The sequence below is a fragment of the Saimiri boliviensis genome, chromosome 4 (genome assembly GCF_048565385.1).
Source record: "Saimiri boliviensis isolate mSaiBol1 chromosome 4, mSaiBol1.pri, whole genome shotgun sequence".
In the NCBI taxonomy this organism is placed as follows: Eukaryota; Metazoa; Chordata; class Mammalia; order Primates; family Cebidae; genus Saimiri; species Saimiri boliviensis.
Genome location: NC_133452.1, coordinates 114,097,230 through 114,117,104, shown reverse-complemented (window position 1 = coordinate 114,117,104; position 19,875 = coordinate 114,097,230). Strand labels below are relative to the sequence as shown.

General features: G+C 37.5%; 1 protein-coding gene and 1 long non-coding RNA gene across 5 annotated transcripts in view; one reads left to right on the top strand and one right to left on the bottom strand.

The window, feature by feature from the left end:
- Window positions 1-3,295, bottom strand: part of LOC141584324 (uncharacterized) — a 93,947-nt gene extending 90,652 nt beyond the window's left edge. The window contains exon 1 of the long non-coding RNA XR_012517313.1: window positions 2,989-3,295. This is a non-coding gene — a long non-coding RNA (uncharacterized LOC141584324). The remainder of the gene's footprint in view (window positions 1-2,988) is intronic.
- KCNQ5 (potassium voltage-gated channel subfamily Q member 5) overlaps window positions 1-19,875 on the top strand; it is a 581,045-nt gene that overhangs the window by 465,160 nt on the left and 96,010 nt on the right. For 2 of the 4 annotated variants that reach the window (XM_074398053.1, XM_039467796.2), the window contains exons 6-9: window positions 125-235; window positions 6,006-6,101; window positions 15,182-15,276; window positions 19,479-19,505. In XM_074398053.1, coding sequence (XP_074254154.1) covers window positions 125-235; window positions 6,006-6,101; window positions 15,182-15,276; window positions 19,479-19,505 — 329 coding nt within the window. The remainder of the gene's footprint in view (window positions 1-124; window positions 236-6,005; window positions 6,102-15,181; window positions 15,277-19,478; window positions 19,506-19,875) is intronic. The other 2 variants (XM_074398052.1, XM_039467797.2) reach the window with 2 other exon arrangements.

Sequence of the window (19,875 nt, the reverse complement as noted above, 5' to 3'; positions counted from 1 at the left end):
ATAAAAAGCACCAACAAGATTTGTTGAATAATGATTTAGTGGAAACATTGCTTGCCTCCTGATCATAGGTCCTAACTTTCCTCTCAAGTACTTAAGCTGCACGTTCTATTTATTTTGTTTCTAGATTACATTGACAACTATTGGCTATGGAGACAAAACTCCCCTAACTTGGCTGGGAAGATTGCTTTCTGCAGGCTTTGCACTCCTTGGCATTTCTTTCTTTGCACTTCCTGCCGTGAGTATCTTTGCACCAATAAACCAGTTTAAATTCGGTCTTAGAGACTTAGAGTGAGCTCTCACAAACTGGTATGCTTGGGAACGTATCTATATCATTTACAAATATAATTTTCTGATACAATGTTGACTTCTCTAAATATATCTACTTGGATAATTTATAAACCATGATCTTCCCTTGGAGACACTTAACCTGAGACTTTATTTAATATTGACTCATATTCTGTGACCAAATAATAATTCAGATGGCTCGCTTTTTAGGCAGCATGCTAAGACATTTAAAATATTTGCAAAGACATAAAGCTATCTTCTTTTGAAACTGATCCTTCCAACTTGGTTTATAATGTGTGCTACTTAAGAGATGGATATGCACAGTGGGGTGTTTTTCTCTTCAGATCCACTTGAGTGAAAAGCATATGACCTTAAAGGGTGTTAAACATGGCAGATGATTTATTCATTGTGTCATCATCACTGATTTTTTTTAATGAGTAGTTTCTGTATCTTATCAGAATAAAGGGCACGTTAATCCGCCCCCAAGCTTCTGATTATTTTCTCTTCAGTGAATGAAGCCTGCCTTTCTGATCATTTTATTCTCTTGTGTCTTTAAAGGCAGCTGTTCAAAATACTACAGTTTGCCCCCATTTCCAAGTTCTTGCTTTTGTTTATTCCACCTTGGGTGGGGAAGGAGGATAACCAAAAGGAGAGTTAAGGCGGTGGCAGCAGGAGTGCTTAAGGAAAATAGCTCCAGTCTTGCTCCAGACACAGCTCAAGCTATACCGACCAAAGACCCCAGAGCACCTCTCCAAAACTCTTTTAGCTCATGGGGCTTCTCCCGAGCCTGTTAATGAGTACAGAGGACACCCTTGTCCCACCAGTGCCCAACTCAAGATTCACCAGGTGGTTCTGCCTCAGAACACTCAAAATCACAGAAAGACTGAAAAATCCATGTGTATGCTTGGGACTAGACCTCAGTTTGAATTACATTTTTATCATGTACTAACTATATGACTGCTTTAGTTTACTAGGGCTGCCTTAACGAGTACCACAGACTAGGTGGCTTAAACAATAGAATTGTATTGCCTCACAGTTCCCAAGGCTGGAAGTCCAAAATCAAAGTGTTGAGAAGCCATGAGAGCCATGAAAGAAGGATGCATGCCAGGCCTCTCTCCTTGGGTTATAGATGGCTCTTATTCCTGTGTCTTCATGTCATCTGTGTCCAAATTTCTACTTCTTATAAGAACACCAGTCGTATTGGATTACAGTCCAACCTAATGACCTTGTTTTAAATTGATTACCTCTGTAAGGACCCTGTTTTCAAACAAGGTCACATTCTGAGGTCATGGGGATTAGGACTTCAACATAGGAATTTTGGAAGGACACAGTTTAGCCTGAACAGTGACTCTGAACAAGTTTCTTTTTTATTAGAATGGAAGAAGAATTATTGAGCCCAGAGAAATTTTGTGCACACCAATGCAATAATGTAAGTCAAGTGCTTGTCATGAAGAGAACTCTCAATAAATGTTACTTCCCTTTACCAGGGTGAATCTAGAAATACATGTTTCCTGGAACAAAATGATGAAATCAAGGAGAGTCAGAAAAATAAAATCTTAGGTATCCAAGGCAACTTCATCTGGCAATCTCAACAATTCAGAACAGAGAAGAGATTCACTCAATAATCAGATTCCCTACGGGAAAATACCTTTAGAAATAGTACAACACAGTCTTGGATTTTTTCCCAAAATAATGGCACAAAATAATTGCAGCTTTTGTGTTTATATTTATCCTGAGGCCACATTTATAGCAACCTCTATGATTCAGTGAAAAACTGTGAAAGGAGGTAGGCAACCTCTGGGTTGTTGAAATAGACAACAGTATGTGTTCTGTCCTCATAGGAGAGCCACTTGAGATCTAATTCGTAACCTAGGCTTCGTTCCTAGAAAACTCTGATAAATTCACATATATGGTTTCACAATTCTTTGAAGATTATAAGCAACAAATACAGAGGAAACTGACAGACCAAACACTGCAACAGAAAGAAATGGTAAAAGACCAACAGCAAAGGAGGGGAAAGGAAATCTGTGAGTAGCAAGGAGACATAAATGTTCAAAATGTATATCTTGTTGTAAGGTGGTCAGTAAAAATAAAATAAAAAGATAAAACAAAATGTGTAAAGATCTAGGGCCAATTAGTATTAGGGTCAACACCCCTCTGGAAATTGGCTGCATCCAGCACAGCAAAAAGCCAGTCCCCATAAGGAAACTCTGCACTATCACAGGGAGGTTAAATATGTCACTGGGTAAGTTAAAGCTCAGAGACTAAGTAGTCGTTCTTGGAAATGTTTCCAATAAAGTAAGTATGAAATTTTTATATACAAATTAAATTAACATAAATACATTTAAATTGGAAATCTGAAATTTTTGCTTTCACAAAAAAGAACATTTCTTAACAATGCCAAGAAAAGTAACCTTTACTATAGATCTTTTACTAAAATGTCACAATATTTTCTGAGTCTTCATTTATTAAATGAAAGACTAAATGGACCATATATACCTTTAGAAAAAAACAAGGTGGCCAGAGATTTTATTTTATCCTGTGTACCTGCCAGCCAATAGTGCTGTCTGATTTAAATTTAGGAAGACAAATTGATATTTTGCTGGGAAAGCTTGAGGGGAATTGTGGGCTGCCCCCGTGTAGCGTTCCTCTTACCCAGGACACCTGAAAACCAAGAAAGAAAAGAGTCTTTCTCCATCTTACCCTCGAAGGCAGAAGGGCTATCCTGTACATCGCAGAGTCACACAAGCCACCCTTCCGAAGCTGCACTGTGGCATCACTTCCCCTGGTGCCCCTCCATCTCAGGGCTAATGAGCTCACAGAAGCCCCAGCTCCTCCGTGTTACCCGGATAAGCAGTTCTTTCTCGTCTTTAGGGTGCTCCCTTGTCTTCTGCTAGATATTCCTGCTAAGAGTATCTTTTCATTGATGAAGAAATTGAGTTTTATAGAGACTGAATTTCTTGAGACCTCCAGCTAGTAAATTCAGTGCAAGAACTAGTTCTGTTTGACTCAAGATATTAGCCATTCAATAAAAAAAAAAAAAACAGCCACTGTAATCATTAACCATATTAACTAAATGTAATTGTTGCAGATAATAAAACATTAACAACCATTTTAAAAACAGGGTATCTTTCAGCATAGCCTTTGCTATGTTTGCATTACAAATTAGGTTCATCTAATCCAGAAGATAATGAAGGGTAAATATTTTTTAGACCAAAACGTATTTCCTCTCTACTTGGTGTTTATGTACCAGTTTTCGGCAAAGTGCTAAATTGTAAAACCTAAAAAATTAAGTCTTGTTGTCTTAGAAAATGAATTAAAGCAAAACTCAAAGTCTAAGAATTTATATCTATTGGTGTCAATATTTGGAGGGATGACACACGTGTTCAAAGCTTAAGCCATGTTTTATGTGTGTATATATATAATAGACTTTATTTTCACAGACTATTTAGGTGCACTGAGCTGTGTACTAAGAGAGAGGTGGAAAAAAATTGGAAAAGAGCCATTATGAGACAATAAGCAGACCTGGTTTAATAACTGCTATAATGTACAGTCTAGCACAAGAGATACGTAGCAAACATTTGCCATTCACTAATATATGTTTCCGAGCAATGCCAATGGGATTTTCAGCACATTTTAAATTGTTTCACAGATTAACAGATTTGTGCTATGTAGGGCCTGTCTTTATTTTCCAAAGGGTATTAAACTCTGAAGCTCATAATAAGTGCTCAGAATGGTAGCAAGTACTGTTAATTCAATGTTTACAAAATCTGAATTATGCTTCATACAAGTGTATTATACACAAATATGCACATAAATGCATGTATGTTAATATATATTACAAATATATGCTAGAAATTCTAATATTTCATATTCTTTTACATGTCTACACTTTATGAAAAGTAATATTTATTAAAGGGAAAATGAAGGAATCTTCCCTAAATGATCTTAAATCGCAGAAAATAAAAATAGAAGTTACAAATGACTTCAGTTGTTCTGGATTTAGAAATGGAGGGGCACTTTTATAACTCCTAAATGGAGGGAAATGTTTAAATCTATAAACCAGATCACAGAGACCAAGTTTCTATAAAGCTGAGTTTGTACAATCACAACCTGTATGAGATAGAGATCTTAGACAGTGTAAGACAGTCACTGAAAAAGAGAGATGGAAAACAGAACCTATGATGTAATTTCTAATTTCATAGTACAGTCATTTATACTCATTAATAATGGAGTAGATCATTGCTCATGAATAGCAAATAGCATTATTAGACCGCTGCATATTTTAAACATGATTGCATTACTTATTGTCTGGTTATTGTCACAGATGTACTCAGAATTATGGAATCTGAAGATAAGAAGGAAGGTTAAAGGCTATCTGGATCAAAAATATCTCAGCCACGTTGTTATTCAGCTGAGACTTAACACCTTCTAAAGATGAAAAACCCACCGCCTCTCCAGGCAGCCTATGGCATCTTTGAACCATCTTTGAGCTACTCTAAAAACACAAAGAAAAGAAAAACAACCATTCCTTACCTGTGGCACATAACTGACTTAGTGCTTATAAAATGTTCATCTATAACCTAAGGCTTAGACTCCTTGAAGTTTAATAAAAAGCTAATAATTTATAGCTAGCAAGTAAAATCCACAGACTTGAAAGCAGCAGAGCTCCTAGTCTCATGCCAATAAAGTCAAGAGTTATAGACAAAGCCCAGAGACTGAATTTAGCAAGCTCCAAAAGTCAACCCAAGGCTGAGACAAAGCATCTTGTTTTCATAAATGTTAGTAGACCAGAACAAATTGGAGAGTGGGGAACATCAAAGACAGCAGAATTTTGGCAGATCAAGATGATAAGCAGAAGGAAAACAAACTGGCCAAAAACTAATGTAAACCTAGAAGGGAATACTAATCGTACTAATCCCAAAAACTGAGTAGGTGAATCAAAATCAAAAAGACAAGGAATGGTAAAAGTATGAATTAAAATGGAAATGGGCTTTGCCATGATCCTTGTTCTTGTCTCTGTTATACAAATGGGCAAAACAGAAAATCTTGTACTGTGTGTCTTCAAAACTGGGTATTCCTTTCCTCCTCCATTTTACTTTTTTTTTAGTAGGTGTAGAGTTATAACACTATAAAGAACTACAGCTGGGACAGATTATATACAGTCCTCTTTCCTCCATTTCATGGATAGAGAATATAACTTGTAAAGTCTCATCAAAGTGCTAGATGTATTCCCACATTCACAGCAGTAGACTTTAACTCCCCCAGCTTTAAAATCCAGCTCTGTCCCAAGCTGAAATTCATGTTCTCTGCATTCCATCGCTGGATGAGACCATTCACCCTAACTTAAGCAAAAAGAAATGTCACAGAGAAGGCCACGCACACGCACGCACGCACACACACACACACACATTTTTATTGTGATTTTATTTATAATCATGGTGCTTCTTGCTATACCACAAAAGATAATAAATGACAATGCCTAATTGGTTTACTAAAGAACAGGCATTGTATTTCTTGGCAGTATTGCCCAACAGTTTGCCATTGGCTGATGGTATTATAATGGAGAGAAATACTGCTTATTTTAACAAGTAACATGTTTCTGGACAGGTTACATACAATTTGTCTTCTCTCAGACTCATTTTAGTGACTTTTTAATATTTGTATTATTTAACCATGCTTTTGACGTTTTTGAGTGCCGTTTTTGTATTTTGTTCCAGGGCATTCTTGGCTCAGGTTTTGCATTAAAAGTACAAGAACAGCACCGCCAGAAACACTTTGAGAAAAGAAGGAACCCAGCTGCCAACCTCATTCAGGTAAATGTCAATGTAATAGGTAGATGGCAACATCTGTGTCCATAGTGCTTGATGGGTCATTTTCCAATCTCTGTGCCTCACTGCTTGGTAGAACTACTGCTTTCTTCCTTTTTTAAAAATGAAGTCAGAACTTAATATACAGTCTTGGATTTGGGCAGGTGTTCCACCTCTCTCGATCTGAAAAACATGTATTTTTAGCAAATGATCCATGCATTGTTCAGACTAAGTAACCATGTCAGCAAGGCCATGCAAAGGTTAGCGGTTATGTTGCTCCTGGAATTATCTGATATATCTTGTGAATTACTTGATGAAATATAATTGATCATTAAGTGATAGAGCAGAACGGGGCATTGTTCCCTGCATTACAATTACTTTCTCTAGCCAGATGTATGTTGCTGCTTTAAAGAACAACATATTTGTTTAGAATGTCAAGGTTTAATATCTGTGAAATTGCTTTTAGTGCCATCGAGGGCAGTAAGTGGAAATAGTTGTCCTATTGTGAGAGCTGATGGGATTATGGAATACATCAGTGTTTGAGAATATTAAACAATAAGCATATCATTTGAAGCTAGCTCATAATCCATACATTGTTATTTAGCATTGCATTTACTTTTCAGTAACTCAAGATTAGCTTCAGCACTAAAAGGAATGCTTCTCTTTTTGCCATCCATATATTTGTCATCCTAGATTCAGGTTAAGAATCACAAAATATATTTTTTGTTAGATTCATAAAGTTGACATTTAGTTATGGACTAAATAATTCTGCAATCTATAAAGTTCCCCCCTTCCTGCTAGGGAAGTGGAAGCTACAGAATTTCTAAACTGGAGGGGCTTGAGGTGGTGCTCCAAGGCCCTAGGAAACTTATCTTAATGCTGCAGTAACAAGCACACTGCTGTAATTTAGGTTGTGGGTTTGAGTAGGTGGGTGGTGGGAGATCACCACCACAACCCCTGCCTTTAGTGTTTATCTGTGGCTGTGATGCATGCAGTGCCTCCCACAGACATGGAGCTAGGAAAAGGAGAGGGCAGTATGGCTCATTATATCATGAAGGAGATCTGTTTGTATCTAATCACTAAATGAGGATATTAATTTTTAAATCAAGCTATTCTGCAACCGTTGACAACAAAGTGGACCATTGGGAATGACTTCCAATGCAAATCACTGAGAATCTCTTATTTTTTACATTTTATTTTGTGCAATATTTTTACATATTTTTAATGGATTTTAAAAGGGCACTAAAGAGAAAGTAGAATCTATTTCCTCAAACAAGAAGACCCTTACGTAGTTAGAGTTTAAGATCTGATGCCAACCAATAATCAGCAGAATGAAAAGATGAGTCACACACTTTAGGACACATGCAAAAGACCCCAAAGTCCAGAATTCATAGCCTTTCATCCTTCAGTACTCCTTAACTGGTTACACATGTTCTCATGTTTCTAATAAGCTTTTTCTTTACTGTTCTTATCCTTTAATTTCCCTTCACTCTAGAACAATGTTTTCCAGCCTGTGAGTGCAGAAGTTATTGCATGGGTTCCTTGCATTCAATCTGAGCACCAAGCCCTATCTGCATATGGAACCAATAATACATTTCACACAATAAAATCTCTTAGAATATCAGCTGTTCTGTTAGAAAGTGAGCACTTTGAGGAATTTCTCATGCACGTATCAGTTGTGATGATAGAAAGCTGTGCTGCTCAATACAGCAACCACTAGCTACATGTAGCTTTTTACATTTAAACTAATTAAAATTAAAAACCAAGTTTGCCAGTGGCACTAGCCACTTCTCAAGTGTTTGATAGCTACAAATGGCCATCAGCTACCATACCGTACAAGAGAAATATAGAGAATAACTGCAGGAAATCTCCTGATCTAACTTATTGTTGACTACCAGACTGTGCAAGAACAATTTCCAATTGAACTTAAAAATAAATTGCTATTTCTACAGCAAATCACTGGAGGAGAGGCATTTGTATGTCTACAGTCAAAACAAGGCAATGCCTCCCTCAGGTAACCCTGTGGAGAAGAGGCTAATTGAACAGTTTTATTTGGAGGACTAGAATTGTATTTTATGGAACTGAGTTATGTAATATATATTGTGATCAGTTATTGAACTTGTACAAATGCAGGTAACAATGAAGCAAAATCAATGAGTTTTTATTTTACTTAAAACTCCAACTTACATGTTGTGATTATTTTTGTTATGAATATTTTTGTTAAGAATAACAAAAATAATGCAAAGTAGAAGGCTTGAAGCATTCAACAGTACCTTTAAAATCTAATCATAATATCATTAATCAAAGTAGAATCTACTAATATTAAAAGCAATAGCTTCTTCACTTAAATGCAATTATTTATTAGACGTAGAAATAATAATATAATTATTGAATTTGCTCATTGTTTTTCCTTGCTGTCGTATTTAGACAGAATTCAAGACTTTAAGCCTTGATTATATATTGTAGAAATTTATATTTCAGGATGCAGTAGATTGAAAAGCAACTTCATTTACTGATCCATTCACTTTCTTACTGAATAAGCCTGACTTGGTTTGCTGAACACACAAAGCATCAAGCCCAAAAGCGTCTTGTTTATTTTAGGCCAGAGTCACTATCTTCTTAAAAGGGCAGCTGAGATGCCTAAATTGCTTCATCATTTCGTTGGTGAGAGAACTAAATTAACCAACATTTCAGGGTTTTAGAAAAAATTTAAACCCCCAGAAGCTTGCAGCAAATTTAGCTGTGTCAATATCTTTGCATGATTCATTTAAATTAACTTTTCATTTCAAGCTGGAGCAGTCTGGAAAAAAGAAATCAGCTCTCAGTAATGTTTTGAATACCTGCCCAAATGTCACAATTTTTATTAATAATGCTTAAGACTCATGAAGTGCTTTTTAGTTTGCAGGGTGCTTCTAGTGCATTATGTTACTTGATCCTCAAGACAGGCCTAGGAAGAGCTAGGACTCAAATCCCTGCTGTCTGAATCTGAATCCATTACTCCTTTCTAAAGGCATCATTTACATCCTCGTAAATACATGAGGATGTATGGGATGCCTTGGGACTAACACTTAAAGATTCTTCAAAAGTTCCATGTTAAAGGTTTACTTCTGAAGAGATTGGACTAGTTTATGGTGGGGTCAGAGTGCTTTATTAGAAACAGAAACAGGGAATTTAGTAGAAGTTTGTGAAATAAAGGCTGGTAGGGATAGATAAGATGTTGCTTTGATGCTAACTGACCCAAAAGAAAAATATATGTTTGTATTGAAACTTTGGCTTCACCCAGTAAGATGACTTAGTCTTCGCCAAATTACCCTAAAGTGAAGCCACTAGTCATTAAGCTCAAGCCACTTACATAGAGATTTTACATCTTTTTAGTGCTCCAGTCATAAATAAAAACAGGGCCAGATGCAGTGACTCATTACTGTAATCCCAGCATTTTGAGAGGCTAAGGTGGGAGGATCACTTGAGTTCAAGATCAGACTGGGCAGTATAGTAAGACCACATTTCTTTAGTAAATAATTAAGAACAGACTCAGGAAAAAAAAATCTTAGATGTGAAAAACATGAAGGTAAGAAAAAAAAAAGGTAAAATAAAGTTGTGAAAATCTTCCTGAAAGTAGAATAAAAAGAGATTGAAAATAAAGCAAAAAAGATGAGAAACATGGAGGACCCATCCAGGCATTCCAATATCCAGCTAACAGATATCTCAGCTCGAGTGCAGGGAAACTAAGAGGAGGATTATATCCAAGAAATATGACATTATGATTTTCCAGAACAGGAGCATGGGAGTGCCCATAGCAGAAGAGCTCACCAAGTACCCAGTACTGTGAACCAAAACTTCACCCCAAATTATCACAGTAAAATATCAGAAAACTTACAAAAGGGGCATCCTAAATGCTTTCTGAGCAGGACATAGCCAAAGGATCAAAAATAAGGATCACATTGGATTTCTCTAATGAAACAATACTTTCAAAATTATAGAAATTATTTCCAACCTGAAACTCTATATCCACCCAAACCACCATCAAGTGTGAGAGCAGTACCAAGTCACTTTTAGGCATGCAAGATCTCAGAAATTACCCTACCATTTACCTTTACTCAAGAAACTTTGTAAATAGAATTTCTCTACCAAAACAAGGGGATGAGCCAAGAGAGAAAGAGAGGTGGGATCAAGGAAACAAGAGATTCCACACAGGAAAGAGCAAAGGGGACTTCTATGATGATAAGGAAGGGAAGTCCCTTCCCATTAGCTACAGCAGGCCTTGAGAACAGAATGAAAGGGAGGCTGAGAGCTCCAGGAGAAAGATCTTCAAGGAAGCGAAAGAATGGAACTCTCAGATTTCATGACGCATTTGACCAGAGGAATTTTATAGTTCTATTGGAAAGATCTGGAATGTATTTATAACAGGTACATATATGCAAATCAAGAAATTAAAATAGGGCAATTATAACTCCCAAAAGAACAAAAACTTGTGTAAGAAAGAGTAGCCATAGTACATTACATTGCTAAACTGAAAACAAGTTACATTGTCATAATAATGCAGATATTAAATAGTAATTTAATTAAGAATTGTGATATTAAAATCTTGATATGATGAAAGGAGAAGAGGGCATGCAAGTGGGCAATGTCATCTTTCATGATAGGAAGTTAATTGATAATGTCTAAAATTGAAAAATCAAGAAATATAACCATAAGCATAATCCTTAAACATAAGCATTCTTGGCTGGGCGCACACCTGTAATCCCCACACTTTTGAAAGGCTGAGGTGGGAGGATCACTTGATGCCAGGAGTTCAAGACCAACCTGTACAACATAGTGAGACCCCATCTCTGCAAAAAAATAAAAATAAGTCAAGTGCAGTGGCATACACCTATAGTCCTAGCTACTCAAGAGGCCAAAGTTGGAGGATTGCTTGAGCCTGGGAGTTCAAGGCTGCTGTGAGCTATGATCGTACCACTGCACTCCAGCCTGGGTGACAGAGTATGACCTTTTCTCAAAAAAATAATAATACTAAATTAGGATTCTTTTTTTTTTTTTTTGATACCGAGTTTTGCTCTTGTTACCCAGGGTGGAGTGCAATGGCGCGATCTCGGTTCACCGCAACCTCCGCCTCCCGGGTTCAGGCAATTCTCCTGCCTCAGCCTCCTGAGTAGCTGGGATTACAAGCATGCGCCACCATGTCCAGCTAGTTTTTTATATTTTTAGTAGAGACGGGGTTTCACCATGTTGACCGGGATGGTCTCGATCTCTTGACCTCGTGATCCACCCGCTTCGGCCTCCCAAAGTTCTGGGATTACAGGCTTGAGCCACCGGGCCCGGCCAGGATTCTTAAAAATAGAAGCAACAACTATAAGAATTGAAGGGGTTGCCTCTGAGGAACAGAAAGTAGTGTGAAGAGAAGTGTGGAAAGGGATGGCTAGTTAATAGCCTAAATCTTTCAGGACTCTGACATTTTAAACTCTGTACCTTGAAAAAATAAGTTCCATGTTCATTATTCCTTTAGATGGTTAGCTGAAACTTTCTAGACCATTTCCAGTAAGGATCAAACGTACTATAGTTGTAATATTCTAAGCAAAACAAACAAAATACTCCCAAAAAAACTGAATTATGCTGACATTGTACTTATTGAGCAAAGTTCAAATCTGTTTGGCTGCCTAGAGCACCAGCATCACCTGGTAAATGGTAAATTTGGCTCTCATTTTGCTTCTTGTTGATTTGTCCTTTGAATTGTATATACCATGTAAATTAACCATAGGAAATTCCTCTCATCAGTTACTTTTCTCTTGCCAATTACTGTGTGATTTTGGCTTTACATACAGAAACATCAGCTACTGGATCACAGGGATATGGGCTCAAAGTTCAGCTACTAGAAGCAATTTGCTGAGAGAGAGAGCTAAGGACAAAACAAAGTTATTAGAGTGTAAGGGGCATAGAGTTACACTTTCCACCTTCACTTTACTGTTAACTAATATCAGCTATGTGACAAATGCTACCAGCACCTTCTATACCTCTCATTTAAAAGGCATTTTTGGGAGATGAGTAATGAAGGAAACAAGCCTTAGCTGCTGGGATCAATTTGATAGAAAAATAGCAAGACAGCAGGTCTCATTGTAAAGAAAATCTTTAGTTTTCCCAGAGTGGCCTCTTTTGCCCCCAGTTCTTTCTAACACTCATATGCAATGCCTTGGTCCCATTCTTTTGTTGTTGTTGTTTTGGATTTTTTTCACTGGTAGTCTGATAGTACAGATCTGCTATATGCTTCTACTTCTACAGAAGTCTTGCTTTCAATGTATCAGAATTCACATATATGTGATGCCTTCTATGGAAATTTTTTAATTAAAGCAGCCGTCTGTGTCATCACAGTATTAGAGGATCTCTGGGCTTCACTATTACAGAAGCTGAAACAATAAATCCATGTGTTTTCCTTACTTATTCTAGATCACTCTATAAATTGTGTGTGTATAATGTTTACAAAAAATTAACATTTACAGATGATACAACAATAGTTGCCTTATATAAGATGTTAAGATACTTGCCACAAATTTCCACAGATTTGTAGATTAAATCAGCATGAGCTATGTAAGAAGGCTGCAGGCAAAGAACTCTGTTTCAATCATTTAAACCTTCCTTAAAAATATAAAAAGTCCCTCAGGTTCTACTACTAGATTTCTCTAGTTTTTTTATATCATTTTCTGAAATTTCATTGAAGTATAATGTGCTTGCAGAAAAGAGCACATATCCTAGGAGAACTTAGCACTCCTGCATAACCAGCACTCAGATGAACAGAGCATGACCTCCCGTGTATCCCTTCATGGTCACTATCCCATAAGGATAACCATTGTGCTACCTTCTAATAGCATAGAATAGTTTCCCCTGGTTTTTCTACTTTATGGAAATGTACTCCTTGGTGTCTTCTTTTTCTCACTCAACATAATTCACATGAAATTCATCCATAGTGTTGAGTGTAGTAATATGTACTATTGCCATGTAATATTGCACTATGTAAATGTATTACAAACTTTCTGTTTTACTGTTGCTGAGTGTTTGGGCATTTCCAGCTTTAGTTTACTAAGAAACCAACACATAGTGCATATCTTTTAATGAACATATATAAGCATATGTGTTGAAAGTATACCTAGGAGTGTGTAGCTGTATCATAGGATACATACATGTTCAACTTTAATAGAAACTTCCGGTTTTCCAAAGTAGTTTTGTCAATTTTTAACTTCTATTCAGCATACATTTATTCAATGATATTCTCAGGAAAAGGAATATTATTAGATCACATTTACTCAATTATAGATTTCAAAATTATGACTGATGATTATATAGTAGGACTATGGCCCATTTAAATGAATCTGCCAGGTGTAGTGGCTCATGCCTGTAATCCCAGCAAGTTGGGAGGCCGGGGTGAGCAGATCACTTGAGGTCAGAAGTTCGAGACCAGCCTGACCAACATGGTGAAACCCTGTCTTTACTAAACATACGAAAGTTAGCCAGGTGTGGTGGTACATGCCTGTAGTCCCAGCTACTTGGAGAGGCTGAGGCACGAGCATTGCTTGAACCCAAAAGGCAGAGGTTGCAGAGAGCAAAGATTATGCCTCTGTACTCCACCCTGGCGACAGAGGGAGACCCTGTCTCAAATAAATAATTAAGTTTGTCACATAAAATAGAATGTTTTGATTAATCCACTATAATGAAAAATTTTCTTTGAGGAAATTGGTGTAAATATTTGGCCATTAGAGATGTTTGCAGACTCATTACAAGAAAGAAATTTATGAAAATCTATATTGGAAAGTAAGGTCAGCAATCTCTCAGATGAGCAGTTCAGATAGAAGCTTTTCCAACAACAGTCTTCAAGCAGTCAGCAAGTATCCGGGGAGGGATTCTATGACTGAGAGCCAGGCAATTTGAGATACTGTCTCAACTCCACCAACCTTGTATAAACCTCTTCATTTATCTAAGCCCTTCTTTTCTCGCCTACAAAATAGGAATCTTAATTCACACTTTGACTGTGAGGATCACATAAAAATACTTTGTCTTATGTATGCCAAGTATAATTATATGAAATGGAGAGAGCTTATGTTTTATATAAAAGAGCTATAAACATATTCTTAGATCATGGCATAAATCCTTAGGTGTTTTCCAGCTATACACCTAGAGAGTACATTTTCCCCATCTTGTTTTAGTTCTGCTTCTTGTAATCACTATCTTTATTTTTAGTATTAGAAGTATTACGTAATTCAAGGATTTCAATAATTAAATCATTAGCATACCCTGGTGTTCATTAGTTAACTAGTTAGCTTACTAGTTGCATGGTAGATTTTCATTAGTCCTTTGCTTCTCCTTTATCAAATATTGATTAAAGATCAATCCCTGGAATATATGATCATGGTCAAGTGGCTTTCCTAACTACTATCTTGGAAATCAGTATTTAGCCCATCAATCATCACTTTTTGTTTTGGATAATATAGTATCTTCCTTACCAATTCAAAAATTACATTATATTATACTTTTTGGGCCTTTTGCTTCTTGGCATGTTGTTTTGAAAAGGAGCTCTGGCCAGGTGCAGAGGTTCATACCTGTAATCATAGCACTTTGGGAGGCCAAGGTGGGCAGATCACTTGAGGTCAGGAGTTTGAGACCAGCCAGGCCAGCATGGCAAAATTCCATTTCTACTAAAAATACAAAAAAAAATAAAATTAGCTGGGCATGGTGGTGGACGCCTGTACTCCCAGCTACTCTAGGGGCTGAGGCACAAGAATTGCTTGAACCCAGGAGGCGGAGATTGCAATGAGCTGAGATAGTACCACTGCACTCCACCATGGCAACAGAGCAAGAGTCTATCTCAAAACAAATAATTTTTAAAAATAAAAAATGAAAAGCAATTCTGATGTGATGCAAAATGTTTAACAGCCAGCTGAAAATGCCAAAGCAGGTTTCTTCCTCTTTTGGGTATTTATCAGGGCTAAGTATGAGAAGCAAAAGATTCTTAACATGTAGTAACTCAATCATTTCTCTTCTAATTTTATTTTATCTCCTGCTCTCTCTTTTATTTTTCATGTCCCCGTCTATGCCACATGCAGTGTGTTTGGCGTAGTTATGCAGCTGATGAGAAATCTGTTTCCATTGCAACCTGGAAGCCACACTTGAAGGCCTTGCACACCTGCAGCCCTACCAAGTAGGTATCAGTGTGACAGCTGCTGCTGTAGTTGAGTCTTCTCAAGTTTGTTAAACAAACCATACCCACACAGAAAAGGTGTTGATGTTTGGCTTGTCTTACTCTCTGTTCCTCTTAGAGAGATTTGAACCTTTTTAATAGCAATTCTGGCACAAAACTAAATAGAATCACTATTATTCCTCACAATCCACAGACTGGGATTAAAGATTAAAAGAATGTAAACTTTTATAGAGATTTATTTCTACTATTTATGTTTTTTTCTAATGTCTCATTTCATAAAGCTCACCAGCATCCTAAAGGTAAGCACCACAGTTCTTGAGAAACAAGGATTATTTATTTTGTACCCATCACCTGACCCCAAGAGATGAGTGCTTCGAGAGTAATTCATCTTTATACATTTAAATCTCTCAAAGCCATTTCTCAAATGAATTCCCTCTAGATGGTCCTCAAGCTTTCACTTGCAGATCAAACTCACGTCAGTGGCAAAGGAAGAGAAGAATAGGAGTCCTGGTATATTACAGTTTACAATGAGGCAGTGGGACCAAGCAGATTAAAATTTGGAATTAGCATTCACAATTTTCAAGTAATATTATTTTTCTTCACGTTTCATTGGCCAAAGTAAATCACCCAGCCATGTCTAAATGCAAAGAAAATGGGGAACTACCGTCTTACCATATGCCTAGAAGGAGGCAAGAACAAGGAAATTATGAACAGAAATTCATAATGATTACCACAGAGACCTGTAACTTTAAAAAAAAAAAAAAAGGCCTGTCTTAATCTTGGAGTCTTGGAATCTTTGAACCCTGGACTCCAGTTCAACTATCACAGAAAATGTTAAATCATATTCACTACCTAATTAAAGATGTCCTCGTTGAAATACCAAAGCAGTAAGTCCTGAGAAAGGCTTTATGTGAGTCAGCCAGCTTGATTTAGCATAGCCAGTTCAAAAGTTATTAAACTGCTCATACGACTTAGTGTTTGAGAGCAACGGCTGTTTTTCTTCATATCCCAACAAAACCTTAATCCTAGTGGCTTCATGGGATTCAGAACACCTAGGTACTGTGGCTCAGGAAAAATCACCTGTTCTTACTGATCTGGGGGGATATCAGCTGGGGAAATCTCCATGGCATTCCCTGGCATTGCCACCTTAATGGAGGTTTGCGATGCAGCAGAATGCGCACCATTGGGGAGCACGAGATTCATCATTAACTACATTACTTCCCTGTCCTGCCCTGGGCCTCAGTTTTTCCACCCACAAAGAGAAGGACAAGAGTTGGGCCAGATGATTCCTAAGCTCTAATGGGACATGTCTCCTGGTGGGTGGTGTCTAAAATTCTTGTCAGCACCTAGGACAGAGATATTCATAGCACCCCAGGGATTTTAGAGAGGATGGAACCTTAGCATGGGTAGAAGCATGGATGCTGTTAAATGCATGTGTGGATTTGACTCTTTTTATTTAGATCTTGTAGTTGAATTTTTTATGGCATATAAGACCCTTTCAACATTTTGATACTAAAAAAAACAAAAATAGAACATAACTCCTGGGCCACCTGTTCCTTGGGACTATGAACCAAAAATGAGAATTATATAGAAATTGTATTTCTTGTCTTCATGAAGTTTGCTAAATAAATGTAGAAAAGGAATCTTGAGTAGGAAAACCAATAAAGAATTCTCAGGTGACAGAGGAGAGTGGCCTATTGTCATATGTGATTATTTGGCTTCCCACTTACTGCAGTTTTTGGATTAAAAGTCATTCTGAAGCCTCGAAAAACTATTTAATAATGAATCAAATTCCCTCAGTAAATCAACTATTATTTTACTCACATAAGTTCTTTCTATTCCTCTGATATTTTCCCTGTCCTAAGTGGGGGTGGAGGTGGAGGAGGATTTATGCAAACACCTGTATTCATCATGTCTCACTGTGCCTGTCAATCTTTCCCTTACTTTCCTCTTCCTGCAATCTCACAAACCATGGGGCTCAGCCCCGTTGAATCAAGAACAGTTGTTTGTCCAGAATGACACAGCAGTCACTGGTAAAGTTCATGGGAAACTGGATGTCCTAACATCTCTCCCTCCAGTGATGCTTCATTGCCTCAAATTGCAGTGGGTCTTAATCTTTGTTGTTGTTTTTTGTTAAACCAGTGAGAATATGATGGAAATTATGGGGTCTTTATCAAGAAAGGTATTCAATGCACAAGGAGATCAATACTTTGTCTACAATTTTAATTTCACAGACTCCCTGAAGCAAAGTTCAAAACTTCTGCTTTTGGAAGCAAACTTGCTTTAATCAAGTGACAATAATTTTCAACGACTTAGAGGGATCTTCTTACATTTAAGTAGCTTACCGAATGCAGAGTGATGTAGTAACAAACAGACTAAAATTACTTTTTTATTTGCAGTGTGTATTTTCCTTTAGCATTCAGCCTAAGAACTTCTGATGGGAAAGATCATTGTATGCAAGTCAATGTATGCATTCAACAGTTTACTCATTGATCATTTATGTTCTAGACACTGAGAATGCAGCAGTTTGAGTTTAAAAAACAAGTTAGAATCTCTGGCCTTGGGAAGTATGTATTCAAGGGATGCTGGGATAGATAATAAATAAATAAATAAAATATAGAATATGTTAGATGGCAATAAGTGTTAGGGAGAAACATAGAATAGAGAAAGAATTTAGGGAGTACCAGAGGCTGTAATTTCAAGCAGGTGGCCAGAAAGAAGATCAATTTGTCAACAATATCATCATCATCATCAATGGTATCATTATCATTAAAAAACACCAGCCCTGCCTGGGCGCAGTGGCTCACGCCTGTAATCCCAGCACTTTGGGAGGCCAAGGCAGGTGGACCACGAGGTCAGGAGTCTAAGACCAGCCTGATCAACATAGTGAAACCCCGTCTCTACTAAAAATACAAAAATTAGCCGGGTGTGGTGGCACACACCTGTATTTCCTGTTACTCAGGAGGTTGAGGCAGGAGAATCACTTGAACCTGGGAGTCGGGAGTTGCAGCAAGCCGAGACCACGCCATTGCACTCCAGCCTGGGTGAGAGAGTGAGACTCTGTCTCAAAACAAACAAACAAAAAAAAAACCAGCGCCAAGCTCTTGTTCCCCATAGTTTTAGAGACACAGTGGGATGTTTTGATTGCACTAAGTAGGATGAGAAAGAGAGGTCTGAGAAACAGCTGTGCAGGGGAGAGAGGTATGGGAGGAGGGACACTCAGACCTGCCAGGGATGCAACCAGCAGTTCCTTACTCTCTCTTTTCAGGTCTGGTTTGTCTCCTACATACACTCTAGAGATCTTAGCTGTTCTATTTCAAAGTTTTGTTTTAAGAACAAAAGGATATATAGAAAGAAGTATTTTTCTTGATTTTCTCTTCAAAGAGAGTGAAGCCTATGCACAGGGCAAAACACAGGTAAATATGCCATTTAGGGAATGAGTCAGATATTTTATGAGGCTATGGGGAATTATCAAGCTCCAAAAACACCATGTGGTACCCTAAAAAGTGGGAATTTGAAGATTATCTAACCCAAAGTCTTTGATTTACTAAGAAAACCAAGATCCGCACACAAACAGGGTGCCTGCCCAAAGGCACACAGCTCATTCACGAAGAGTACAGACCCCGCATCATGGTGCTTAGACCTAAATTCACTAAAATGAGTTATTACAAATGCCACCCAACAGTATAGGCTAAAAGAGTTTTGGTAAATGTTCTGTGTGCCTTATTTACTCCATGGAAATTTAGATTTTATACAATACAAAAATATCTGCCTCAGCAAGTGACTGAGATACAATTCATTAATGAATCCAGGTTTAGAAACCTAAGTCTGCCAGAAGCACAGAAAACAGTTACGTTGTTAACTAGCAGCTTTCTAAGAGCCCTCACTAATGCTGGTTAGAGCAGAACCACTTTTTCTTAGCCATGGACGGCTTTGGCTAATGAAAAGTCTATTGTTTTTCGTTCTATGTGGGCAGTCTTGGCTTTGCCAAGTAAATGTTGTGCCATCTCGGGTCTCTACCACAAAGAACATGTTAGCAAGTTGAGTACATTTATTATAAAGAACACTGCTTTTGTGGATCTTGCATGAAAAGACTCACTTAAGGTACTTGATTCCCCAATCTCCAGTTTGGCCGTTATCAAGTGCTATAAATATATTCACTGGTTTATCATCATTTCTCTTCTGCCTGCACGCACCTGAAGGAAAGAACAAGGGGAAGCATCAAGCAGGTTTGTGATTTCTCTTTTGCTACGTTTGTTTATAAATCTGATACCTACCAAATGTTTTAAATATGTCTCATGTGAGTAGAATCAATCAACAAATACCAGATGATTAAAAGTGACCTTTCTCAAGATTTGCCTGCAAAGGTTACTATTTTATTGATTTTCCCCCTCCTTAGTATCAAAGTGTCTTTCCCTAACTCACTCCCTGCTTTTTCAAAATCTGCAGGGCATGGAATATTTAGAGGTGGGGGAGGAGAGGAATTGATCTTGGATTAGTACTTGCTGTCATTTTCCCAGAGAGGAGTCTTATCAAAGTATTAAAATATGGTAATCTAGAGAGTGAAAGAAAGAAATTTTTTTCTGAATGTTATAAGCC